Source organism: Phallusia mammillata, chromosome 3 (assembly GCF_965637545.1).
Source record: "Phallusia mammillata chromosome 3, kaPhaMamm4.hap1.1, whole genome shotgun sequence".
Taxonomy (NCBI): Eukaryota; Metazoa; Chordata; class Ascidiacea; order Phlebobranchia; family Ascidiidae; genus Phallusia; species Phallusia mammillata.
Window position 1 is genome coordinate 2,963,137 of NC_137254.1, and position 27,420 is coordinate 2,990,556.

At 36.0% G+C, this 27,420-nt stretch overlaps 3 protein-coding genes and 2 long non-coding RNA genes across 6 annotated transcripts; 4 read left to right on the forward strand and 1 right to left on the reverse strand.

Moving 5' to 3' along the window:
- Window positions 1-5,689: 5,689 nt before the first annotated feature.
- LOC145217655 (uncharacterized) lies at window positions 5,690-6,347 on the forward strand. Its single transcript, XR_013857452.1, has 3 exons — window positions 5,690-5,736; window positions 5,823-5,883; window positions 5,966-6,347. It is a non-coding gene; the product is annotated as an uncharacterized LOC145217655 (long non-coding RNA).
- Window positions 6,348-7,065: 718 nt separating this feature from the next.
- Window positions 7,066-9,801, reverse strand: LOC145218191 (beta-tectorin-like). Its single transcript, XM_080085588.1, has 6 exons — window positions 9,740-9,801; window positions 9,363-9,534; window positions 8,771-8,841; window positions 8,478-8,667; window positions 8,147-8,255; window positions 7,066-7,412 (listed from the first exon to the last, which is right to left on the reverse strand). Exons 1-6 carry the CDS (start codon window positions 9,799-9,801, stop codon window positions 7,258-7,260), a joined length of 759 nt encoding a protein of 252 aa, XP_079941714.1. The 3' UTR covers window positions 7,066-7,257.
- Window positions 9,802-12,668: 2,867 nt separating this feature from the next.
- On the forward strand, window positions 12,669-14,725 carry LOC145218192 (uncharacterized). Its single transcript, XM_080085589.1, has 5 exons — window positions 12,669-12,820; window positions 13,147-13,210; window positions 13,268-13,377; window positions 14,549-14,584; window positions 14,660-14,725. Exons 1-5 carry the CDS (start codon window positions 12,749-12,751, stop codon window positions 14,723-14,725), a joined length of 348 nt encoding a protein of 115 aa, XP_079941715.1. The 5' UTR covers window positions 12,669-12,748.
- Window positions 14,726-14,833: 108 nt separating this feature from the next.
- Window positions 14,834-15,412, forward strand: LOC145217653 (uncharacterized). Its single transcript, XR_013857450.1, has 2 exons — window positions 14,834-14,898; window positions 14,974-15,412. It is a non-coding gene; the product is annotated as an uncharacterized LOC145217653 (long non-coding RNA).
- Window positions 15,413-20,928: 5,516 nt separating this feature from the next.
- On the forward strand, window positions 20,929-26,698 carry LOC145217651 (uncharacterized). 2 transcript variants are annotated; one of them, XM_080084980.1, is made up of 7 exons: window positions 20,929-21,242; window positions 22,234-22,328; window positions 23,319-23,345; window positions 24,467-24,499; window positions 25,089-25,130; window positions 25,350-25,407; window positions 25,484-26,698. In XM_080084980.1, the coding sequence occupies exons 1-7, from the start codon at window positions 21,170-21,172 to the stop codon at window positions 25,612-25,614; spliced, it is 459 nt and encodes a 152-aa protein (XP_079941106.1). In that variant the 5' UTR covers window positions 20,929-21,169; the 3' UTR covers window positions 25,615-26,698. The 2 variants fall into 2 exon arrangements, with proteins under 2 accessions (XP_079941106.1, XP_079941107.1); XM_080084981.1 differs by lacking the exon at window positions 24,467-24,499.
- Window positions 26,699-27,420: the final 722 nt, after the last annotated feature.

Genomic DNA, 27,420 nt, shown 5'->3' on the forward strand with positions numbered 1-27,420 from the left:
GTCATTAAAAAAAACGTTACCAGGACTTTAATTGCAAACATTTGCACACACATCAAATTACGTACCAACTTGTTAGGAATTCCAGGCAAAAGTAAAGACTTAAAAAACACTGTTTTGTCAATTTTAAAATACATTTACCTTTAATTTCATTAAGTTGCCGTGTAAGGTAAGCACAGAAATAATTTCAGACCTTTGGTTACAACAAGTGATGCACAGAAGTTTCGGTTGGCCGACAAATTTTGGCCGAATATGACGTTTCCAATGCTTTAGTTTTGTTCCGAACGAACTTTTCAAATTTTTCCGAAACCGAACTTTTTGTTTGCATGAAATAGATGCCTAAACTTCTATTATCGCCAAAGGACGCCTGGTCTGAAATACATTCGGGGTGCCATATTTAATAACGTTGCCAACAACGTTGTGGGTAACACAGCATTACAAAATAACATTATAATTAATAACAAACGTATAAAATAGATAAAAAAAACAAATATTTTACGTTTTTCTACAACTTGGATTGTGGACATATAAGTTGGATTTGAAACATATCTTGTCAGAAATTAAGTCTGTTTCTCAACCTGTCAACTACAAAAGCTAAATAGGAAACATCATATTGGCAAAGTCATTTATTGCGTATGAGTATTCACTTTGCTTAGTCTGTTGCCTAAATTATAGATGCACGTGTTTTAAAACGATCGCAAACGCAAAGAGAACGTGAAGGTATGGAGGAATCAAGCAAAAAAGGTCAGTTTTTCCGTATGTTACGTGCAGAAATTTAAAAACTAATCTACATGAAAAGATTAATTCTAAAGTGGTTGTTGAAGAACACCGCATTGGTTAATGTTTCAATGTAGTTTTGAATGAAAACTAATAAGAATTTGAAACTAGACTTTTTTCATTTAATTTAGCGAAAAACGAATTTGTGAAATTAACATTCAAAGAAAAAACAATGAAACAGTCAATCAACACTCCGAATGCTGGCAGCGAAACTATTGAAGTAAAATCGGTAAAGAAATGGCTTGGGTTTGTATCTACCGGTAATTTAGTCACTAGTTTTATATTCACTAAGTTTTATAAATAAATAAAAAGATAAAACCCGGTAAGGACGAAACATAGTTTTAAATGCTAACTTCTCGGGCGGATGAGTTCAAACATAAAATTGGGGTAAGTAAAAATTTTAAATTATGTTAAAAATCTGCATTTTGTCCAGCATCTGGAACCATTAACTGTAATTACCAATTGTTGACAATCATGAGTTTGTCGGTATGAATCTGTAACGCTTTATCCGCATTAACTTTCTTAATGTAGGAACATTGCTCAGAAAAGTGAGACTAACTTTAAAAATTAACCTTCGCAACAGTATACCTTAAATAGTATTGTAGAAAGACCATACATTGGCGGTCTCTTATAATTGCCACGCTAAGTAGGTTAGAAACAGACGCTGTATGGACTGGAAAACTATGCGTACCTTGTGCATTTTTATTAAATCTACCTGGCCCGCTGTAAAAAAAGTTGATGACCTCTGATATAGATGTATATTAGTTCAAAATGCGCGTAGGAATAAATAAAAACAGCGTTTCTGCGCCGTTTCTTGGCTGAAAAGATTTTAAGCTATGATTATTGTGTCAAAGTTTCAGTATCCTATTTTTTGATTCGGGGAATTGCGATGGTTGGTTGATTTCACTCAGATGGCACAAACAATAGCACCAAATGAAACGCGATTTTGTGTAAGTTGTCAAAACAAACGATTCGCCATTTGGTCATGAACATTTTCTGCATGTGTATATGATCTTTGACAGTGTGTATCAAACACAAAAATTGTTGTTTTGGTTTTATATTTTTCGTTTAATGTTTGCTGGGTATTTAGTCACAAGTTTTATGCATACTGAACCTTACCAACCTGCAAATAACAGATCGTTGTGAAAAATGCTCTAACATAGTGTTTTGTTCTTTTCAGGCGGAGAAGTTCAAGGGGGCAATAGATGTAAGTAAAACTTTTAGATTCTGCGTTGAAAATGCAGCAGTGTTGAGAAATAAATTAAGGTCCAACGATGATTTTGCTTCCGTGTAATCCGCATTTATGCAGCATTAGGGACCATTATCTGTGCTCAATAATAGTTGACAAACATGAGTTTGTCACGATGAATCTGTAAGGCTTTATTCGCGCTGACGTTCTTCAAACCATAGTGGGAATTAATAAAAAAAGTACTTAAAAATAGGGTGATTTTTTCTTATGTGGCTTTGTTCGTTTTGGCACAACAGTTTCATTCCACAACTGCTACTATACATTTACTACTTCCGCAATAAGTTATTTTAAAGCACAATTTGAGAATGTGTTGCCAGTGACACCAGATAAATGACATAAAATATTGTCCTATTTTCGTTATTTAATCTTTTGTAAATTACAATCACATCACTTCGGTAACATAGAAACTTCTGTAAATAAAAAACTACAAAAAGACCTGCGATTTTGGATATTTCATTTAAATAAAGAATCAATGAAATAAAACAAACCAATATATAACAAACCACAAATTTGATAACTTGTTTGTTGCGAGAAACAAATCAAACATTTACGTATGTAAAGCATGCATGCTTCACATCTGCACCATCCTATCCGCTATTACGTTGTGTTGTCTATTACTTAACGTCCTACTACGTTGTGTTTTCTTCGTTTCAGGAGGAGGTGTTGTTCGTACGTAAAAGAAAGGTAAGTAATAAAATTACGTTGTTGGCAAAAAATGTCACACTGTTACGAGAACAATTCTAGTCCAAAGACAGTTTTTGCATTTCACAACTCTGCATTACTTGCAACATCCCCAACCATTAACCATGCTTTACGGTTGTTAACAATCATGGTCTGCCAGTATCAATCTGTAACAGGGTAGTTTTCATCTTATTCCTTTCGGCGCATCACTTTCTTGGCACAACTATTACTGAACTATAGTAGTAACTAAATTGCAAATGGCACTGGATGGATCAAAATATGACAAGTACTTGAAAATTTGTCCTGTTTTTGTTTGTGTAAACTTTGACTTGTTTCGTTTTATTACTTTGTTTATTGGAATTTTGGGATATGTATAGGGTTGGCGCAACCGGAAAACAGCTTCGACTATCGTTGTTTCCCAAGACAATAATCTTTGCAACAGCGTTATGGATCTAAGAGGTTTGCTTAATTTTATCTTAATTAAGTAACGAAGAGTGTAAAAAAGTCGTATTAGTAACGTTTAAACAAAGTTTCTTGCTGTGACAAAATCGGTTTAAACAAATATTTGCATTGTGTCGTGAGTTTTTGTTACCTGCTGCAGTCACTTGGCAAAAAGTTGCATTACTGACTTGGAACCATAGGCGCCGAGTTTTACAAAAATGCAAGGTGGCGGAGGTTAAAATGACGTCATTTTGCGTGACGTCACTGATGCGTACACCATGTATTACAACACATTTGCATTGTAAACAACAATGGGCAAACATTCATTGGCAGACAATCGTGTGTTTGACGTCAGAAACAAAGCACTAACCTGAACTGGTGGCAGTTTTAAGCCACGTTTTGTTACCGAAACGCCAGCAAGCTAGTTTAAAAGCGAATCTGTTCCCATTTTTCTTCAGATTTGACGATATTTCTTGCGATACCGTTACAAACTAACCAAAATATCCACGGTGGCCGCCACCGTGCTTTACAAACCCAAGGTGGCGGCGCCACCCCGCCACCGCCTAATCGGCGCCTATGCTTGGAACCATTACTGAACTTATTGATGCAAACGTACTTAAAATGACTTTTTGTTTATAGAGTGCTCACAACAAACCAATGTAACACTACCAGAGCCGGTAATAATGTATTCTTTTCAATTTTTGTGTTCATTTGCTAATCAACATCATTTTTGTTACATTCAGGTTCAACCAAATTCACAAATACCATCTGACAAGACAAGCCCAGGTAAAATGTATTCGATTTGAGGTTTGTCTGTGGATGTGATTATCCAACATCATCTTTAGACCACCAAGTTAACAAGCATTTTTAGGTCTACTTTAAAAATTTTGAAACAGGGTTCCAGTCCACCGAGGTGGCGATGGTGATAATTTTTAAATTCGGGGGAGATTTTACTTCAAAGAGGGGCGATTTACTTTTACTGATTTTATAAGTATGTTGAAGACTCAGAACTGGAACACTCAGCTAACTTTAACTTACTAGCAGATTTTATTTGTCTTTCAAACAAACAAAAAAGGTACGAGGGGCACATCAGCTTAATCATCATGCTATTTGAATACATTTTGTTTCGAAAGCAAGTTTGGACATTTAACTTGCCACAGGGGACACCTTATTTGCTGTGTATGGTGACGGATGGGCCTTACTTTTTCAATGCAACGGCGGTAACGAGCTTGTAATCACAATTGTTTCTCTTTCACAGACCCTATAGGCCCACTAGCATTTTCCAAACTGCAAAGTATTAGTATGTTTTAGTTTGTTAAATGTAGTGTAATTTGATGTTGAATATATGGGATTCTACCGAGTAAAGCTCCACTGTTTTCAACAAACAAATGAGATTGTTTGCCCATATTTGTAATATTATTTTGCCTAAGATGTAAAAAAATTCTCAGAGGCGTTGGAACAACCGCGTGAAATGGACCCTGTGTGTGGTAGTAGCAAACACATTCGGCTTTAACTGTTAACTGAAGCTTCCGTGTTGCTGGATTCTAACGGTCCACATCTGCTGAAGAGGCAGAACTTTTACACAAACAATAATCTCACAGAGTGAGATTTTGAACCAGTGTCTTAGAAAGGGGGCGATTTCCTCAAAAAGGTTGAAGAGCCCTGCTTGAAAATATGAAACACTACTTTAACAAAACTAAAACAAGCACAAAAAGCTCAGACGATTATTGTTATTGCTTGGAACAACAGTGGATTGCAACAGTAAACGTAAATATTGTTTTAACTAACACAACAACCAACCAATGTTTTGTTGAAAAAAGCGTATTTTTTCTGAAGCTACGAGCAAGTTTCTTAGTGAGTAACAATTTGGTTTGTGATTTTACAGGGGTTTCTAGGACAAGTATAACGTAAAATAGTGTAACGCATCTCCTTTTTAATTAATACAGAGGAAAGCAACTTGGTGACAGCAGCAGCTCTGGAAGAGGAAACAGAGAAAATTTCAGTACGCGCTACATTTCCCAGACCGGTAATTTTTTCGTGTGTAAAATGCATAACAAATAACAAACATGATAGGGAATCGAACATATATACTTCGAAATGTAAATAGCTAACACAACATTATATTGCCTATTGTTATATTCCCCTAAAAAATGAAACGCTTTTGACGATTTCTCAACGTTTGCAGGAATATAGAAAACATACATACAAAAGTTGGGTCGTTGATATTTTCATGTAATATTTTCAATCAGTTAAGTAGTGAAGTTGTAAGGACCGCTATTGAATCTATATCGTCAAAAATCAAAATTAAGACAACAATAAATCCACAAAAAATTAAGTCAGACTACTTTATGCGTAAAACAGCATATTTTTTTGATTTACACCGCAAGAATTATATTGTATATTTCCAACTAGAATCCAAGAGGGTTAATACCTTCTCCTACCATTACCTTCAGTAACCTCCGTTAAAATGGCAATGGCGTTTCAGGCCCATGGAGCAACAGTGTTTGAGAGTGCAACTTCGTTTTAATAGTAACCGGAATTTTTTTTAGTATTCTTCCTTCAGGCGATCATCGTCCAGCTCGTCTGAAGAGGTAAAGTCACCATGTAGTAAAATTCTTGGCAAACAAATATATACTTAAGACACATTCACAGTTTTAGATCCAATTTTCTTGTGTAGATATATGTAGAAAATATCGTGGAACCTCCACCCAACGTAAACCGACCACCTCCAAACCAAGGTAGGTAGTATAATTTGAAGGTTGACAGTAAATCTAGATGAACGCAACCATTTTTTTGTTAATTAATGCGTCTTTTTTACAGGCCTATTTGCATTTGACATTTTTGACCCTAATGGACCCCCAGCAGAAGAACCAGCTCAAATAGATGGCGATGATGATCGAAACCCGGACAATCAGCAGCAAACAGAACAAAACCAAACTCATGACAACTAATGTTTGCTGCAACGTACATCATAATCATGCAGAACCAAACAAACATTGAAAAACATAAAGTTCCATAATGAGTTGTCGCCGCTATTGAAATATTAAACAGGTCGACAAAGCAATTAAACAAAGCTCGAAACTGCAGCACCACGCATATCTGCCGTACCATGCAAATATACATTGTGTCCTGCTTCACAAATTTGTTGTTCTACGCGCTTTACCGTCTTACAATTTGTTATACTGAACGTTTTGGCGATTGACCAGGAGTTTAACCACTTTGGTTCAAAGTAGTACAAAATTCAACGATTTAACATTTAATGAATAAAAATTTGAAAATGGATCAGACCATAGATTTAAACCGCCAAATTTAAAGTCAAATGAAAGCAAAGAACTTGATATGGATTTTCTTCGAAACATAAGTATGTAAAATTTGTATTTGTTTGTGAAGATTTGCTTCATCAGATTACAGACGTTTGCAGTAGGTTGGTTTGTAACCGAAACTAAATAAAACGTTGGATACAAGCGATACACTCGGTGGAAGCATTAAGTATAAAATAAAATCGTATTCAGTCATCATAGTAAAAAATCCCAAAAAAAATCCCAAAATTATTTAATACTTCAGTAAAGGTTTGACTATAAAACTTCATTCTGGCTGTGACTGCCATTTCTAAACTTTTATTTTTGTGTAGGTTAGTGGTTCCCATGAATTGTACAAATGTAGCAATTAGTTTCAAAAACAGCTCGTTTGAAAGGGAGTTAAAACAAGCTAATTTTATGAAAATTGCTAACAATGTTTCAAACTTAGTAATACTTCTCATCACAATTTAATTAAGAGACACATGCTAATCTAAACTAGGAAATTGAAAAGCAAAAATGTGACTTTGGTGGTCATATAACCAATACACACACACAGAATTAATTGTATCCGATTATATTGTTCTACAATCACAGAAACAAAAAAAAAAACTTTGACAAGGTATCTGACAACAATAAAGCAGTAAATATTACATGTACTGTAATGACTGGTTTTGAAAACTCTAGCAAATTTAACATTCACAAATTTGAGAATAAATCGCTGCCTAGTTTGTTGTTTTGACGAAAATTTAAAGCGATTTTATGTCGTGAGAAACAGTACAGTGTTATTTGTGAAAAGTTATTACGAAAAGTTATCTACAGACCAATTTGTTTAGAATTTACATCTTGAGCAATTTTGCCCCGTACGAGGTAACCGGCTGCGATAATTACAGCAGCCAGAAGAACAAACATCACAAGTAGAAAGATGTTGCCAGCTGCTTCATTTACTTCACCTCTGTCTGCTGGAGTGTCTGCGATAAAAAGTATGTTTAACTTAAATAAACATATATGCGTGCCAAAGTATTTGATACTGGAACTAGAGATTAACACCTCATGCAGACTAAAAATAATGCCACTCTTGTATCAACTTCGAAGTAGGCCAAGCTTGCGAGAGATTGAAAGCCAATTCAAAACGAGCCTTTAAATTTTGATTCCTGGTTAAGGCAATGTATGTTTCTTACACACAAAACAAAACGAAAAGTGACTTTAGGAGTCAAGCTATGCATAAGTTTGCCAAGATGGTCGACTGACAAGTGCAACCGACTTTTATTCAATAGTTTGTGGGTTCTAATCCTGTGACGGCAGCTTGCGTTTCCCTGGGCAAAAAACTTAATTGGCATTGCTCTAACCCAGGGAAACCCGACGGATTGCACTACATTAACGTCCCCTACGCTATAACGTAGTTGCTATAAATCTAGCAGCTCGACCGTGGACTGACTGTTAGTTAACGCACTCAGGTGTTGCAGGCTCATCGAGGATTAAAATAAAACAAACAACAAATTCACTTTAAGGCGCAGTAATGTCAGTCATAGAAACAGGCGAAATCTTTATAATTGAGGCCTAAAATAGCCCAAGAAAGTATATTCCCAAGAGTTTTAATTGGTAATTACAATGATTTGAGTAGTTACAACATAGGCAACTAAATTATTTTGTCCTGAACCAAGTTAATCTGCAAGAAAGAAGAGTTTACTTATTGAGTTGGTACCTTGCGTAAGCAAATACTTGGTTGTTTGTAAGATGTGCACTGGCCCTGCAGAAAGTCGCTGGCTGCGTCCATTGTTGTCAACAGATCGTCTTTTTCTTCCTCCACACATCTGCAGATAAGTTTTATATTAACAATTTTTATCATTTATTCAGCTGTAAAAATCAAGAAGCTAGAACCTGAAAAACTAGACATATCGTGTTTTTTCCCGGTGTATTTCCACTAAAGCAAACCTATTGAAAACTATTTAAGTCAAATATAATCCACCAAACTGTGCAAGCAGTTCGAGAACGGACTTATTGTGAGTTTATCACAACAAACAAACTCAATTCACCTGTCCCGGGCATTGTCCAGTTGAGTTTTGACAGATGCTCACGTCGCAGTGGATGTAGATAAATTGTTCTGCGTCGGTAAAGTTTGTCCACACAAAGCTCATCAGCTTGAACGTTGCAAAGTTGGCTTGGTAACTTCGCATCAACATTTTCGCGTCGGCAGCCTCGCCTCCACTGGGTGGCGCAACACATCTACTCATATTGGCACAAAATTACACAAGGCTAAAACAGTGTGCCGTTCAGTTTTATGAAAAGCAGGAGTACACACTACAAATCCAAAGCAAGTACTGCTTACCCGCTTACTACAACAGGGTAGTTCGGCAAACCACTGGCATTTTCAACTCGTGTCGCCCAACATTCTTCAAGCTGTGCACAAACAGTGTACCAAATTTATATGAACGGTATATTATATATATTTTGGATGTTCAATATTAAATCACGGAATAAGGTTTGTTTTAGATGGGTTTCAAATTTTTTTTAAAGGCAGGCTTGAAGATGGAGTTATGTTTAAAATACAAAACCAAGTTACACACCAGAGTACGGACCGGACATTTTTTGTCGTTTCGGACGTTATTTTTACCAACGAGGTTAATTCGGACCTGACTTCACTAGTGTGTTGGTAACCATCCGTAATTACATATTCTGTACTTTTTATGGGCTTTGATGTATACGCCTGTCAAGCAAACTGTCAGGCCGTAAAACGGTTCTGCTTCGTATCGAGTTCGGCGGGGCAAGTCGGAATAGCTAACGGGCTAGCTATCAACTGTGCTACACGCAAAGCGAAACAATGATTAGCTAACATATTTCTGTTCAACTTAAAAACACTGGATGTGTTCATGGACTTTTGTTGACCATCCTGCTTCGATAAGTTCGTTTTCACTTTTTACCTCGACAATGAAGTCATCGTTGCTTGCAGAAACTTCATCAAGTTTAACTTCAGCAAAAATGTAGTTAGGCACAGTGACTTCCCCGGACAAGCTTTCGTTGAAATGTTCGTTTGTAAAAAGATTTAGAGCGACGTCAAAGTTTCCTGTATTCTCGGCCGAAATTTCTATGGATCTGCACATTGTTATTTTAGAAGATAATTAAACATATTTCTATACGGATTTAGAACTATAGTTCCATTTTCTTGTTTTTGTTGGTTACTTTTCATAATGTTTGGCTAGTACTAGTGATGATAAAACTAACATTGCACATTGAAACAATTACTAACTGATGTCGTGTGCCATTTAACATATGGCATGTGCCCTTGTTGTCGCCTTACCCAGCTTGAGGTTGGACATTGGATGACGAGAGAAGTTGATCGGCTTTAAATAGACAAGTCATAGTGAGCTTTGCACGTCGCGTTGGATCACGGCAGTAGACGGTGCTAGGAATCTCCAGATCAGGAACGACACTGACACCATATCGTTCTCATTCTGTTATTACAAAAAATGTACGTAATCATTCTCAGTACAAACGCAAAAAAGTTTACTAAACCAAACAATGGTAATCCTTTATTTTATTGGCGCGATAAATTCAAATACCATTCATCTTTGCTAACTATGTTTTTCATTGTAAATAATCAACCGGTGAATTGCCTGAGCGTTGTTAATCAGTTTATGCAGCGTCAATATATAAAATAATCGTACGTTACCTTGTAGGCACCTTCACACTGACCAATGTCAAACACAAACACCGGGTCTGCCCCCGTGACCTTGCAGTTGTCATTAAGTAGAGAAAGGGGAGTTTCCCTGTCCAATGCGATGTAAAGTGTGTCACCGAGTTCATAGTCTAATGTGGTCTGTTCATTAGCTGTTACCCTGCGAATAGCAAGTAAACAGCAATCGTAATGCAGCAGCCTACTAAATGAACAACAACTATTAACAGTTATGTCATATTTTTGCTGTTGTTGAGTTGCGTTGAGTTTTTGTCGTTATTAGTTCGCTTGGTGAAAGAGACCCGATCGCTCTAATCATTAAGGTTGGTTAGATCTATTTTATATAAACACAAAACCCAGGTGGATGCTAAAATTGGTTGGTGATTTGAGAGGGGTGCAGCAAGGATAAAAGGTTAAGAACCACTGATCTAAAGAAACTATTCCTTATAGATATCTTAAGGTTTAATAATGTTACATCAATCCAAAAAAGAAGAACTTACTGGATGGTCAAACCTTTAGTCTGGCATAGGCTCATTGTTTGTTCCGTTCCTACAAAAACATTACATTACTTTTAGTTAGGTTACCCTTTTTAAACCAAATTGATTAAATTATCTGCTTTTCCGCGTTGCATAGATAAAATTTTGCTTTAGCGCATTTCAAAAAAACTTGTGTTTCAAAACTATTTTTGTCGTTTCCCACAAGAAGAACCTAATGGGTTTTGTTTTCCCTTTTTCACAACCTAAAAAATTACAGCTCGATGACATGTCATGGTGCAAATCAATTTAATATACTCTCATTTACTTTAAGGGTATATCGGAAAGTTTAATTTTTTTTCATCGGTATCAACCTTTGAAAATGTACCTAAAACATATATTGTCCGATTTGTTTTTTGTCTTTTGCTTTCTAAAACCAAATAGCACTAACCTGAGGGAAGGTTGACCGTCGCATTAAATCCCTGCTTAGTCCCGAAAACGTCGCTGATAAAGATAAGAGTAAGATTTGTCGCAGTAACTGTGTGATTCAATCCCCCATCATACGTCCCAGTTAATCTTTCTACATTTCCTTGGTCGTCTTTAAACTGAAAATAATTTCACTCGATTGATCTAGTGGAAAAACTCTGGTTTAAATCGGGGGTGCATAAGGCGCGGGAGAAGAAAGGGAAGTTATGACGCCGTAAAAACATGTCTGGGGTTGGTCAATAGAATAAAACTGTTTTTGCATAAATTTGGGTGTAATAACCGCTCTGTATGGGTTTCGAGTGCCTGGAGAGTTTGTTAGTGGCTTAGTAACTATTGGGAAAAAATACTCAATAAACAACAGTCAGGACGTGATTGCACTCAAAATAATCTCTATCTACGAGTGAAAGAATAACAATTTTTTTCTAGATTTTTAGGCGACGGTAAAATGGATTTCTTTGAGTGGTTTAGTTAGAAAATCAAAACAAAAATGATGTTGGTAAAATGGCGATCTGTGATGTGAGAGTCAATAGGAAATTGGCGCGTTTTATTTGTCGAACCAGGGCTAACATTCGCTTGCGTCTTATCCATGAAACGAACAATCTTTCACAGTATTTTCCTATAAAAAAGCACCAGGAACATATCGAGAGAACTAACGTTGTTTACCGGTTGGTTTGCAACTGCGGCGCTTCATATATTGGGGAAACGCGACCAAATCTGGCTGTAGGACTCTAAGAACATCGCATGGACCAAAATTCAGAAGAAATTTAAACACAAATAACCACTCACTTACGTATAGAAAGTCGAATCCATCCTCGGTGACAAAAGTGGAGAATTGAAATACCAAAGAGCCGCTTCTTTCCAATTGAAATCTCCAAACACAACTGAACGAAACCGGATAGTTACTCGGAAAGTTTGGAGACTGTAAGTTATAAACCGGGCCGGTAGCATCTTCTCCGCACAAAGTAGCTAAAATACATAGAAAACAGTAATGTTTAACTTTATAGGAGCTTTCGTGCTGATGCGCAATAAGCGTCAGTTGTTTGATAGTTCAACTGCACACATTACAGCCGATAAAAACAACTGTGAATCCTGACAGTTACTTAGTTACTTAACCACATGTATTTAAACTGTGAATCAAAAAAACATGAGACTTGTTTGGCCTGGCTGCGCAAACCTATACCCCTAATGTTCTGTCACCCGTTTCACTGATGAGACTTAACAGAATGAAACTCTATAAGTCAATAAATAATAAAATTATAAGTCAATAAACTATTTAATCGATGATTTGTTCAGCAAAGTAAAATTGCATAGTTTTATAATAATGTCAAAAAATTCTTTAGGATATAACAAAAAGCACGCTTCAAACTTATTAAAAGCAGTTTTAGAATTTGCTGAACAATGATTTGAATAAGTTGTCACCCCATAGCTTGAGTCGTTTTTAATAATAAAGTTCTTTTTATGTCATACCCTGATTACAAAGGCCGTGTTGATTTTACAAAAATTATGAATCTATAATTAAACCAATAGCGGCAGCATAAATGGAATTTGATTACAGTCCTGTTAATGCGTCCCCTCGCTTTATCATTACTTTATTGCGAGCTATGCCCTCCTGTATGTCTGCAGCTAATTGATACACTAAAATAAAGTACAATTAATTACTTTGGCAAATAAACAAATGTCATTCAACACGTCGGAAAAAGAACCACAAAGTTCGGTGTGGGATGAACAGCAAAATACCAAAATACCGGTGAGTGCAAATGTTTTGCAAAATTTAATTCCCATTTAATTGAATTAGGTTATAATTAACAACATTTTGGCGATATCGGCAGTACATTCTGCAGTTGCAAAATGGTACCGACAGTAATAACTTGATTTCTAAAGAAATATTGTTCAAAGTTATATGTGTAGATGAATAGTTTTATAGTTTGCATTAAAATGTTCCAAAATATTGTTCCAACCATTGAAGATGAGGGGTATTTATTAGGTGACGTTCTTTTGTTTTTATTTTTATCCTGCTAAATACACAACACACTGTTGTCATTGAAAAAAACAACTTATCTTTTTATTTTTCAGGTTTCTAACAAGGTTACATGCGAAGAATATAACATTACCTTTCACCGACCACCACCAAACCAAGGTTAAAAAACGATAAACATTGCAAAAATTTGTGTATGTAATGGGTCACTTTTATCAGATCGAATAGCATTTGACAACTTTGACCCAAACGGAATCCCAGACCCACCGGAGCAATCGAATGGCAATGAGGATCAAATCCCAAAGGATACACAACATACACCCACGCAGGTTAGATAGTTATTTTTATTTCGTTGTCTTTTCAAACCCCCAGGGGAATAGTCTTTTACACTACTATGAAATACTTGGATTTGGAAAAGTAGTCGCGAATTGGATTGCAAACGTCGTCGCAGGTTAACATCAAAACATTTAGTACAAAATTTTGTTCAAAAATGTGCTTAGCCTTTTTAAGATATAACACCTCGTTTCGACGTGATATATAACAACGAGCGAACTAAAGTAACACATTAAGTAACAAATCATACTGTTGTAATATGTCACCATTCATATTCAAAAGTGCAAAAAAACTACATAATTAAATATAAACAAAAAAAATGTCCTAATGACCAATATGATACAAAAAGTATCGTAGTAATGCAGGGTATTGTACAATATGTCTTATTTGTAAAAGTGCAAATGTGGCATTTCAAAGACAGTGGTATTCAGCACAGTTAGAAAAATCAATAAAGTTTAAAATTGGATTTCAAAACTGATGATTGTTTAATCATTACAGAAAAATAGGTAGAAAATACAAAAGCTCATTTCAAAGCTACTAACAAATACCGACAAATGACGTAAAGAGCGCAGTTATTTAAATTTACAGTAAGACTAGAATAGATTTGGGGACTAAATTTAACAAAAAAAACTGAGTTTTTGACTTGATTTTATTGTTATTATTATTATGGAACCATAGACTAAACGTAGTGATCTTAACTCTCAGCACTTTTTACACAAACTGCTTTCAAAATGTTTGAGTGTGCCACATACCGGAACTTAGCAATCCTGTATATTAAAAGTTTCTGTATTATTAGTTCTAGGAGAGTTACTTTTCATGTATTGATTTGTTTGCTATAATTGTATTATCTCTATTATCTTTGCGCCATCTCGACTTCCAAAATCATTTATATAATTCCAACAATGGCACATCAATTTGATCGTTGTATACCTTTATTATTTTCGGGTTTTAGTTTGGATTATAGAAAAAGATTTGATGCGGGTCTAAAATTGGTGCTCGATTGTTAAACAAATCAGCAAATACCTACAATATATGCACCTATGTTGAACAGGATTTTAGGTGCCCTTTATTCATTTTAGGGGCTTTCAGAAAGCTGTAAATTATGGCTGATGGACGTCATTGTAATATACCTACTCTTTTGAAATTTTGTTGTTTTTTGTTTTATAGGATCTGCCTTGTCCACCATTTCAGCCATCAAACCAAGTAAGAATAATAATTAAAAAAACAGTATTTAGTAAAAATATACAAAAAAAAATTTAAAGCAATTTTTAATCATAGATGAAGACCGTTTACTTTACTTCAATATTCTCTATTCTATTAACTTTGTTTGAACGGTGTTTTTGAATCTCAGTTAATAATTTTAACAATTAGCAGGTGCAAACAAACTAACTAAAAACTGTCACAAATCTATGACACTAAGTCAAGCTCAAATTATTTTGTACAGATTTTCAACAAGGTTAAGATGAGAGAATTTAATTCAAACATTCCACCTCCACCACCGCTTCCTGTAAACCAATGTAAGTAGATTATGTTGAAAACTATTGCTGTCGTCGTTGGACACTATTTTTGATGTTACCAAACAATCATTTCAGCCCGAATTGCATTTGACAACTTCGACCCTAATGGAACCCTAGCAGAAGAAGTAGCACATGCGGATGGCGATGAGGGTCGAAACGCGGACAACCAGTTGCAAACAGGACGAAACTAGCCTCGTACCAACTAATGCTTGCCTAAATGTACATTAAAAACCATGTATTTTCGGTTATTTGCCATTGGCTTAGAATACTGTTGGTTCCTCCAATAACGCTCATGGATTAGTTGCTTATGGAATGTTTCTTTGTTGTATTAATCACTGTTTGGCAAAGCTTCTGTTGTGATAAATGTGGCAAGGGAATGGGAAGAGTAAACTTTCATTTTATGTAGAACTGTATGTTTTTAACATGAAATGCATGTATCTTGGTAATACTAAACCAATATATGTTTTATCTAGCAGGTGGCCTTAATATGTTGACACGCAGCTTTTAAACTATTCGTCTGAATAAAAAATTGCAAAATATAAGTTGCCAAGCTAAAAAACATGCGACAAGTGCAGCTTATCCGATCAGAGCGCCTGTTGAAAGTACCATTAAGCTATTTACAATTCTTTTTGAGAATGTAATGCGTCATATCCTGGAAGTTGTGCGTCAAAGTGTGACGTGACGTGACGTGGCCAATGTTTGATGTTGTTTCTTGTGCGTTTGCGTGTTTCTCGTGAAAAAAAAACTTAAGAGCACTTTGTCGACAGTTCTAGATCTTCAAATTATCCGTTGTTGTGTCACCAGGCAGAAACTAAACGCGCTTTTCAATGAAAGTTTAAGATAACAAATAGTAATAAAATAAAATAGAACAAACATGGTCCCCAACAAAATATTTACAGCTGATGTGAAAAGCTATTGTATGTACACAGACAAGTATGCGGCGATTGGGAATTTATCTGTTTCTTTGCTGCCATATTGAGATTTTAAAATAGATTCTGATGTGCGGATTGCAAAAAAAGGGTTTGAAATGTATAACAATGTTTGCAATTTTCTAGTTAAAAAAGTTTACAAGTAAAAATAGTAAATTAGTAACTTTTAATAAAAGTGTTAATGTAAAAAATAGTACCTTCATACAAAATGGGTAAATGCATTTCGAAGCAGAAGTGCGATGATAAGCAAAAAGAGGACGTGGTGCGTGGTGGATTTCGTGAGCCGGTGAGTTCGTGAATGGGTGATTGCGTGCGTGAGTTCGTGAGTGCGTGAGTGCGTGAGTGCGTGAGTGCGTGAGTGCGTGAGTGCGTGAGAGTGTGAGAGTGTGAGTGGGTGTGAGTGGGTGTGAGTGGGTGTGAGTGGGTGTGAGTGGGTGTGAGTGGGTGTGAGTGGGTGTGAGTGGGTGTGAGTGGGTGTGAGTGGGTGTGAGTGGGTGTGAGTGGGTGTGAGTGGGTGTGAGTGGGTGTGAGTGGGTGTGAGTGGGTGTGAGTGGGTGTGAGTGGGTGTGAGTGGGTGAGTGGGTGAGTGGGTGAGTGGGTGAGTGGGTGAGTGGGTGAGTGGGTGAGTGGGTGAGTGGGTGAGTGGGTGAGTGGGTGAGTGGGTGAGTGGGTGAGTGGAACTATAACTTCAATTTGCAATTTTGTTGCCCTTTTGTTTTCTAGATGGTGAGTTGTCCAGCAGTTCAGCCACGCCAAGTAAGAATAATAAAATAGTATTTACTACAATATATTCTTCTCAATAAATTTTAGTCAAAAATGGAGACCGCATTACTTCAGAAAATTTAACACTATGCCACCAACTTTGTTTGAAATGTGTTTTTGAATCCCATTTAATAACCTAATATTTAGCTGGTACAAACAAACTAAATTAAAACTGTTAAATATCTTTGACACCAAGTTAAGCTCAAAATTAGTTTGTACAGATTTTCGATAAAGTTAAGATGAAAGAATTTAATCCAAACATTCCACCACCGCCACCTGTGAACCAATGTAAGTAGATGTTCCTTGAAAAATGTTGATGTCGTAGTTGGACACTATTTTTTTATGTCACCAAACAATCATTTCAGCCCGAGTTGCATTTGACAACTTCGATCCTAATGGAACCCCAGCAGAAGAACCAGCACATGCGGATACCGATGAGGGTCGGAACCCGGTTAATCAGTTGCAAACAGAACAAAACCAGCCTCGTAACAACTAATGCTTGCCTAAATGTACATTAAAAACTATGCTTTTGCGTTGATTTGCCATAGGTTTAGAATATTGTTGGTCATTTCCAATGCAGATGGATGAATTTGTAATACACCTTATTGTATTAACCTAATTACTATTTGGAAAAGCGTCTGTCACTATTTGCAAAAGCTTCTGTCTTAAATATGGCTAGGGGATGTGGAGATTAAACTCTCATTGCACTTAGAAGTGTATGTTTTTTAGATATCATGCATGTATCTATATAATATTCAATCAATATATGTTTCTTCCAACAAGTAGTTATTAATATCATAAGTGTGGCTTTTAAACTTTCCGTCTGAAATAAAAATCGCAAAATTTAAGTTACCAAGCTAAAAAAACATACGACATGTGCAGCTTATCCGATCAGAGCGCCTGTTGAAAGTACGATACCATATGCACACTTCATGTTGAGAAGGTTTTACTTCACATCCTGCAAGTTGCACGTCAAAGTGTGACGTGACGTGGCCAATGTTTTGATTTTGTTTCTGGTGTGTCTGCATGTTTCTCGTGGTAAAAACTTTTAGAGCACTTCGTCTACAGTTGTAGATGTGCAAATTATCAGTTCTACAGTCAACAGGCAGAAACTAAATGTGCTTTTTAAAAGTTCAGGATAAACTGAGAAGTTATATGAGATGGCTACGAAATTTCGTATTGCTAATTGGTGAAAGCTATTACATGTATACAGACGTACTTGAAGGGCACGGGATTTGAACTGTATAATTGCTGACATTTGAAGTTTCTAAAATGGCTTCAAAATTTGATTTGTCGAAGTTATTTAGAACAATAAATACGACATCATGGATATTTTTGCACAAAACCAATGTGCAAGTGTTATAAACATAGGATGTTAGATATTTAACAAGGTTTAGAAGTTAGCAATCAAACCATTTGCAACGTAAAACAATGAACATCATCAAAGGTATGAAAGTACAATATGACACCATATGTACAAAGTGGGTAAATGTGTTCGACAAAGTTGAATAAAAGAGGACGATATATATAATCGTTATGATAGAAAGTCATCTTTTGTGGTTTCAACCTGTGGGTCGCGACCCCTATGAGTGTCGTTGCACATTAAAACAGTAAATGTTTATCACAAATATAAAATGGAGAAATGCTTCATTGGGTCACTAATTCAATGCTAGTGCCAAAGCCCAACGAGTGCAAATACAAGTTTTCAATGGCAAATATATGATTACTTACTCTGGGTTAAGCGTGTCAGTGTGGTGTAACCGGACAAATTGGAAACGGAAACTGAAATAACCAGCAAGCTTAGACCCTTTTCTTCGAATAAAGTAAGAGTTTACTCTAGTGATTATGAAAAAAAAAATTGAAATTTTGTTAATGTAAATTTTTGTTAATTTTGAAATGGAAATTTTTTGGAGAGGGTTGCCAAAATGAGTCGCATGACAAAATGGGTAGAAAACCACTCACGTAAAGTATTTTTTTGACAAAGATAAGAAAACGTTTTATTTTCCAATAGGTTTTAAGTGTTACCTAATAATTAAACAGCTTTTTTCATTCTACATCTAACTGTTTTTCCATCTATGATTTGACGAGTCACTTTGTGTAAATGTAAGTATTAGAGAGACAATTGATTTTTGATTTTGTTTAAACGCAACTGACAAACTTAACAAATAGTATTTTGTATTTGAAATCAAATTTTTGAATCACACTTTTTTTAGTGTTAATTAATTTAAAAATGCATAAAAGATATGAGAAAAAAAAACATTTTCCAAACCAAAACAGTCATTAAGCAAAAAATAATCGTTTTATGTCAGTGGTTCTCAAACTTTTTTGACCGCGACCCAAATCTGAGTTTTATGAACATCTCACGACCCAAGTCTCAAACATCACAAATGTATTAACGAGACGGACTGCAATTTCGAGGCCACGTCGTCGCCGCATAGGAGTCTGCCCATGTCAAATGGCTGCAGACTTAACGAGATTGATTCGTTCGCCAACACTGCATAACACAACACATATTGTGGCTTTGTAGCACTATGATCATTGATAGAAGTGAATCCCAAATCTAAAAATGTTTCCTTGTACGAATACTTACTCATCCTTAAACGCTAACTGGTACATGTCCACGTTCAGTTTCGCATGATTAACGTGTCCTACTATTTCCCGTGCTACGACGTGTCACGTTACAATCACCATGTGCGTAACAGTAAAGTTGGAAGCCTGTTGTCGTCTGTATGTGGTAATAGTTGGTTCTGTTAACTGTACAACGTGGTCGAGTGAGGTGACTTTACTACTATATTAAGTAAATTCGTTGGTGTTTACTTTAATGCAGTAATAGTTTGTTTACGTAGCATTGAACCGCCATAGCGCGACCCATTTTTTGACCCTGTGCGACCCATGTTTGGGTCGCGACCCATACTTTGAGAACCACTGTTTTATGTTATAGTTTGCAGTAGTTTCTGGAAAATTGTTTAAAATCTAAACATTTTTGTTTAATTAGATTCAGCGAAAAATAGGTTGCTGACTACAACAATGTCACAGGACGCAATGGAGCACACACTACATACATATGGAGTAAGTTGGAAATGCTAAGTGGTAACATCTGAATATCCTGACGAGATTAATGGCCGTTGATTCCGTAATTTTTAGGACTTATGTTACTGTTATTTTTTTCACAGATTTAAAGCACAGATTAAAGATGGCAGTTTATCAGTGCTGCCATGTATTACTTTTGCTTTGTTGATTGTTTGAAAAAATGTTTTTCAGAATCGGACTTCTCCACCACATCTGCAACCAACAATACCATCACATTTGCAACCACATCTACAACCGTCACCACCATCACATTTACAACCATCTGGTTCGGAATTGTACATTGCTAGGCTGTGCAGACAAACAAGGAAAGTATTTACTCTTAGTGCGACGAGACGATCTACAACGTTATCCAGGGTAGTAAAAAGTCTGAGAACACGAAGTCAAATCATCAGCTCGGTTCGGAAACGTGCAGCATTCGTGAGTTGCTTTATCGGTATGTAAATATTTCGATCGGTGAACATCCGATACGTGCCCTGGTGGATATGGGTGCCTCGGTAACTGCAATTCACAAGCGCGTGTGGGACACGCTGTCCTCAGGCAAAGCTTGTCTGTCGCCTGTCACGAAAACTGTTAGATTTCCTGATGACGATGGTGGTGAATTACATATGAATGGACAATGTAACTTGACGATTGAAGCCGGCAAAGTTATAGACAAGTTTTTGGTATACGTGACCCATTACATTGAAGAAGATTGCATACTCGGTTTAGATTTTCTACAGCCCAACCACTTTAACTGTAATGTTTACACCTTCGGGACATTTGTCAATCGAAAAACTCGTGTTTTCCCAAAGGGTGGCTCCCTAACGTGAAGGCGGTGCAACCGTGATCCGGCAGCCTTGTTTCGCCGGTGTTTGGATATGTGCTCTTTTCTTGTGTGAACTTCGGTTAAGTGTGACTTGAGCCCAATTTTGTTGCAAGTTCACCTGTGTATTTTAGCTCGACCTGGATGACAAGTTCTAAAGACAGATTCGCTTACTCGCCTCTGTGTTTGCGAAAACAATAAAGGTAGCGTGCAGTCCATTTACTGGTTTCACCGGCTAGCTAGTCGTTAGAGCAGCGTCCTGAACCTTAGGCGCAGAAACAATAGCGCTACAAGACTTCACGCAACGGTACGACAGACTCTGCAAATATTTTTTTCCAATAGGCTAATATTGTCTTAAGCTCTTATCATGAATCATGTCAACACTAAGCTTGATTGACTGGTGTTTAAAGGGCAAGTAAGTTAGCAAACACTAGAACAGCTCAGTCACTCTGTTGTTGAACTACTAAGTGCAAGTCTTAATAACTAGTGATGTGCCGAATCGGCGAAATTTCGATCCGTCCGAAACCGAATATTCAGCGGTTTTCAAAAACAATTTAATAGATTAAGTCAGTTAGGTAACGTCATTTGGTAGCTCAAATGTATAAAGCATTAATTGAGTCGCAAAAATGGTTATTTTGCTTTTAGTCGTCGGTTAACAGTATTTGTCTTGTCTTGTTTTAAAATTACTATGGATGGGTATGTTTCGAAACCATCGGCGAAACAGAAAGACTCAGAGTATAGAGTGGAGATGCCTGAAACAGGTAAGGTTTGATTTTATTGTCAACGCAATGTAAGTCAGGTGTACCGGCAAAATTTATTTCAATGTCTGTGCAGACTGTATCTGCACCAATCACCGCACTAAGGTTTCCCACTTCGTCTCGTACGCAACACTAATTTCTCCCTTGCGAACAGAAAAGTGTTACAGTAAAATAGTCACATGCACAAACAGTAAATGTGATTAACTTAACAAAAAAAAACATGTCCAAACATGTGATTTTAGGAAGTCATTATCTCGTCATTCATCTAAAAGTTATCAAGACTTTAAATACGTACGTTTGCACACACCCATAATTACGTACCAATTTGTTAGGAATCCAGATTAAATTCCATGAAATTTGACAACACTATGACTGTTTTGTCACTGTTAAAAATAAGTTTAGCATTAATGTAAAATAAGGTGTAAATCAAATAAAAATTTTTTATCTCCCACACTTATTTTGAGAAACATTAAAAACAAAGCTTTATAGAGGTCTTTTGGCCAAATGCGACTGGTTCTGAATGCGACTGGTACAGTGCACGACAAATCACGCGGTATCACAAGGCCTCCATATTGATTTCAATGCGGCGTCTGTTGAGGCCCGGGAGCCTGACTGGAGGAAAAGACTATTTCTTGAGTCATGGAACATTCACCAGCGGGGCAACATAATAAACATCGAAACAGATGTGATGCTTTCATGGTGCTACAGGCACCTGCTCAAAGATTAGAGGCCCAATCATTCGTTATCGCGCATTGTTTTCGTTGCGTTGTGACGTGCTTGTGTTCCATTCTTTTTTCCATTGTTTATCGTGCACTGTACTAGTCGCATTCAGTGTTATTTACTCTGATGAAGACGACCTATACAGAACGTCAAAACGTGGGAATGAAAATACATTTGCCAAAAGAGCTCTATAAACTTAATACTAAGCCTAGCATCAATAGCTGATTTATTTGAAACAAAGCGTTCATTCAATTTTGCTTTTATACAACTTCAGCGGAAGAGTACATGACATCTACAACATTCCAGCAGGGAACAAAGAAACAAGCAATGCAGACCAAGATGAGTTCAATGCCCCAACTTTCAAGTCCTGTAAGTAATTCGAATAAATATTTGAAATTTTGTTATCGAATTTCCAGCCTTTAAGCGGCAACTAAAATAACAGCTAACCCAACAAACTGCAATTACACTGTGCAATACTGGGAAAATACCACCAAACGGCCAATCAAATTTGCTTTGATCATAAGTTAGATGTTTATTTTTGCCAAGTCATGTTCTATCGAAAGTAAAACACACAACGTACATTATATTTTATTTTTGAGCAGTACTAAAACGGACAGAAAAGTAGACAGTAATATATATATTACACTCACCTCTCGTGGGACTGGGGTGAAGTTAAGTAACTTTTTGAGCATGCATAATAACCTAGACCAGGGCTACTGAAATGGCGGACCTTTCGGGCGTTGGGTGTAGACCCCGACGGTCTTTTGATTGTGGCCACATACGCTACATTGTTTGTCAATTTCTTGATCGTTGTTATCTAGCGACAGTTAACTCGGGTCCGCATAGCGATTCTCTGAGTACTGCGAGGAGCCCAAAGTATTTCAAAAATCTTTAAAGTTCAAATTGTGCAGTTTTGTGACGACAAAATGGTCCATTATTCCACTACACTAAAAACGAAACGGCGATTGTTTAAGCACAATTGTATCTATGACGTAATAAACTGAATTTTGAATTATTACCCTACGACGAAATCCTGCAAACCTAAATAAACTATATTTTGTGTATCGTTGTGCCAATACTCTCGCGAGGAGTAAATTAATGTTTAGTGCCCAATTCAAGCTTTTTTTTCGCTGACAGAAACTTTCAATTGTGTTGATGTTGGACCACGATTTTTTCCATTACCTACAACCAAAATAGGCGAAGATATGTTGCATTTGCATTACTGACTATAGTGTCCGGACCTTGGTATTTTTACCTTTTTTATTTGGATCTTTCGTAAATCTAATTAAGTACCCCTGACCTAGACAATCTCATAGCCCAATTAACTTCCCTAACATCCTGATTTATTTCTTTTTCCAGGAAACTCCTGTGCACCAAAACTGCGACGTAAGTCAACATTACAGTTTGGTGGTTAAAAATTGCAACTGACGGTAGAGGCCTCCATATTCAACCGAAATATACGACCAGATGAAAAGCAATTTTGTTAGTGGTCACAGCCAAACGATTTCAAACAAACCACACAATATAAAACAAAATTTTTAACACTATCGACAATATACAAGAAACACGGTGGTTTATATTTTGTGGTTTATAAAATATATGGTCGTTTATATCTCCCTGGTAATGTTTTCTGGGTATCTGGTCATTAGTTTTATATATTCGAGCGTTACAACACACAACGGACAGAACGTTGTAATAAATGCCCCAACTCATATACATCACAATGTAGAAAATTCAGTGTGAAAAAATACAAAATCTGTCGCTGTGTTTTATTTCTTTTATAAAAACAAATGCATTTCGTTTTATAAGCATCATCAGTGTCTGAAAACAAAGCAAAAAGCGAGATAAAACCAATAAATTAAAGCAAAGGTACAAAATACACATACGCGCAGACCAACCGCAAGAAACCCCTACTCTGCCTTACATGAATGCAATGCAGACCGGATTTATTTCAATAAAAAGAAAAGACTTACTACATCAAAATGTAACTTAGTGAGTAAAAGAAGTTGTATGTTGTGAGTAAAATTGCAACAGTATTGAGGATATTTTAAAGTCTAGTAACGATATCGCATTCCTTTAATCCGCATTTCTTTCAGCATCCTAAATCATTAACCATGTCTAACAATTGTTGACAATGATGAGTTTGTCAGTATCAATTTATATGCATGAACGTTCTTTAATGCATTGCGGAAATTTATCAAAAATACACAAAACAAGATTGTTTTTGTCATATTCGTTTTAGTGAAAGACGTTCTTTCCGCAACTATTACTTTATAATAAGTTGACATGAAACCTTATCTTTTTAATTGTGTGTCGTTCAAAAAATACAATCACCCATTAAATTTAATTCAAGCGGGTGCCATGCGACCTTCTGTAGTGCTAAACTAAAACTTACATACCAATGAGGCGTTGTACATAGATACCAGTTTTATAATTACCAAACTTTGAAGCCCTCGAAGTACAAAACTTTTTAATAAAGCCCTAACACCGCGTTTTGTTCCATTCAGGAGGATTTTGCTAACGAAATACAAGACCAAGGGGTAAGAAAAATATTACGTTCCCAGATAAAAAAAAAAGCAAAAATGTGGAGAGAAAATTTGGGACAACAAAAATTCTTTCTCTGCTTTCTATTGTGCATAATGTATCAATAATTATGCTTAACAATTGTTGACACTCATAAAACTGTCAATATAGTTCTTCGACGATTGATGCCCATAAAAAAATTGCATAAAAAGGACGGACATCACAAACATATTTAGTACGAGAATCACCAAACACTCCTAACAAGGCATTATGAAACTTTTAAACACATTCAGTCGAAGAAAAAAAACAAAATTCCTGGGTTTATTGCTTATTCTTATTTAATGGGTTGATTGCTTATTCCATGCTTACATTAATATTGTAAAAAATGTCGATCGTATTTATATTTTTCATGTCGAAGTACGTTACTTATGTTTTATGAAAAAGTTGCCATTGGTATTTAACAATTATCACGACAACCATGTTTTTGACCTAGGAGCAGTTGATGTTTATTTGTTATTACATCCTTAGTTAAATGTTTACTGATCCACTTAAATCGTTAATTTGTCAAGGCTGCTTTTATTACCGTATTATGTTATTGATTTTTAGACGGCTTATTATTGGGCACCACCACTCGGAAAGCACCAAAAGGTAAAAGCAAACAATGTTAAAAAACAGGTTCTGGTAAAACAATGCACCGCATTTATGCTATTTTGTCTGAAATGAGAGATGTTTACCGCTTCAATAGAAATCGAATACTCATCTAGATGTTCGTTACTGAATACAGGTAAAGGCTAGGAAACTTGAATCTTTAAACAAATTGTCTGTGTATTTACATTAAGGTAAGTCAATAATATATTTTCTGATTAGGATTTGAATAGGTTTCAGCATCAAGAAAATAGACACATTCTACCACCCCCAAATCAAGGTGAGAGAAACTTCGTTTTTGATTATCTGTGACCGTAATTCAACCTAAAATTACCAAATGAAGTGTGATTTTTCAGTCTTATTTGCATTTGCCAATTTCGACCCTAATGGACCCCCAGCAGAAGAAGCAGCACAAATAGATCGCGGTTCCGATCGAAACCCGGACAACCAATTGCAACCAGAACAAAACCAGCCTCATACCAACTAACAATTATAATTTTTTTCTCCCCAGTTACAACGTTAAAGTTATTAATATGCACGAAAAATCGAACTACTGTTTAACATAGCAAATTCAACCACGATTTTTCTGTAACAGGAAACTGACAAAAACATAAGTAATATTTTGGCCGGGTAACCACTGTCAGTAGTCAGCAAAGTTTGTGGGTTCTGCGCGTTTGTTGCTTGAATGTTCAAGTTCTTGTAACACTTGATGTTGTGCAGTTTCAGGCATTAAAACTCAACATAAGATACGGCACTTCATTTTGTATTACATACCAAAATACATATTACATACTGGAATCTTTGATAACTTATGTTTTTTTCTGTGTCCTTGCTGTTTTACAAAAGTGTTTATCTATGACAAATTTGATAACGTGACAATAATGGAAATAAATAAAGCACTAAAACGCTAAATTGCGGTAACCGCTAAATCAGTGATTTCGACGGTGTTCGACATAAATCGCTAGTCAAAGCATGGAAGCCTAAAACATTAGTAACCTATATTCAAAACAGCAAATTTCTCGCGGAACACCTGACGATCTTTCACGGAACACTAGTGTTCCGCGGAACACCGGTTGAAAATCACTGCATTAAACGATGTGCTTTTTTAAAACATATTATTAAGTAATACATTCGACGAAAAAAGTATGTATCAATGATTTGAGTTTTCCATTTAGTTAAAAAATTAAAGATACTGGAAACTTTACTCACAAAGCTATGTTTCTTCTGTGTCCTTGCTGTTTTATAAAACTGTTTTACCATGACAATTTAATAACGTGACAGTGTAAATAAATCTGACTTGACTCCGACACATTTTATTGTCCACAAATATCGCCATAAGGCGTTATCCTGTATCAAGTAAGCTATACGCATTCCTTGTGTTTAATCAGCAAGTAGAGCCGATGACTTAACAAACATAAAAAGCGCTCATATTTAACTTCGCACAGAAACCGTGAGCCGTTGTACACGAAGTCAGAAGCAGAATTTTGTAAAGATATCAGCGTACATAAGGTTATATTAACAGAAAAATTTAAAAAGCGCAAATGTGTTTAAATGTGTCAATTCTTGTTGCATAAATCTTACGAGATATTTGGTTCTCATTGACAACAAATGGTTTTAGCAAAATGATCAATGATCAAAGAGTCTTATATTTATGTTTGTTTGTGTTCATATTAAAATCATTTTGAAATAATCAGTCATTTTTTAACGATAAATATTTGTTATAACACTTTTTTTACCATAGTCTGCTTTAGAGTTTTGTGCAGCTGGTTTATCTCCAACAGTTGAAAGAAATATTGTTTTCGTCAGGATATTAATCTGTACAAAAGCATCATCGCAACATGGAACGTTATGGAGACATTCATTTTGGTGTCGGCAAACGTGGTTATGGCTACAAAGATGGTAAATTTGTGCTACTCTGCTGTGTGCTTGTAGCAATTTTTTTTTAAATGATTGCAATATCTTTGGATCAATTTTTTGAAGACTTTGTCATGATTATGACAAGAAGTGGTAAACTATTTTACTTTAAAGGTCAAGTTTTTTGCCCAATAAACAAAATCTGACAAAACTACTGCTTCGGTGTAAAGTTATTTGGAGAAACAACTATTTGTCTGCTGGTGTGAGATGATGAAACTGGTACAGTCACTACTATTTTGGCATGTACAACTCCTTAGTTTATTAAATTTCGAAACCGTTTCCACTACTTATTTTTCCACTAACATGTGCAAACTGACACCCAATTTACTACAACATTTTACAACTACAGCAACTATCTTTTTCAGACCGGTTAGGCGAT

Excerpts from the sequence above, each read along its gene's own strand:
- LOC145218192 (XM_080085589.1), top strand. The coding sequence starts at position 12,749 with ATGTCATTCAACACGTCGGAAAAAGAACCACAAAGTTCGGTGTGGGAT. Across the intron at positions 13,211-13,267 it reads CCGACCACCACCAAACCAAG|ATCGAATAGCATTTGACAAC; the intron begins GTTAAAAAACGA and ends CACTTTTATCAG. Across the intron at positions 14,585-14,659 it reads CATTTCAGCCATCAAACCAA|ATGAAGACCGTTTACTTTAC; the intron begins GTAAGAATAATA and ends TTTTAATCATAG.
- LOC145218191 (XM_080085588.1), bottom strand. The coding sequence starts at position 9,801 with ATGACTTGTCTATTTAAAGCCGATCAACTTCTCTCGTCATCCAATGTC. Across the intron at positions 9,535-9,739 it reads AATGTCCAACCTCAAGCTGG|ATCCATAGAAATTTCGGCCG; the intron begins GTAAGGCGACAA and ends AACAATGTGCAG. Across the intron at positions 8,842-9,362 it reads ACGATGACTTCATTGTCGAG|CTTGAAGAATGTTGGGCGAC; the intron begins GTAAAAAGTGAA and ends GTTTGTGCACAG.
- LOC145217651 (XM_080084980.1), top strand. The coding sequence starts at position 21,170 with ATGGATGGGTATGTTTCGAAACCATCGGCGAAACAGAAAGACTCAGAG. Across the intron at positions 23,346-24,466 it reads CTGTGCACCAAAACTGCGAC|GAGGATTTTGCTAACGAAAT; the intron begins GTAAGTCAACAT and ends TGTTCCATTCAG. Across the intron at positions 25,131-25,349 it reads CACTCGGAAAGCACCAAAAG|GATTTGAATAGGTTTCAGCA; the intron begins GTAAAAGCAAAC and ends TTTTCTGATTAG.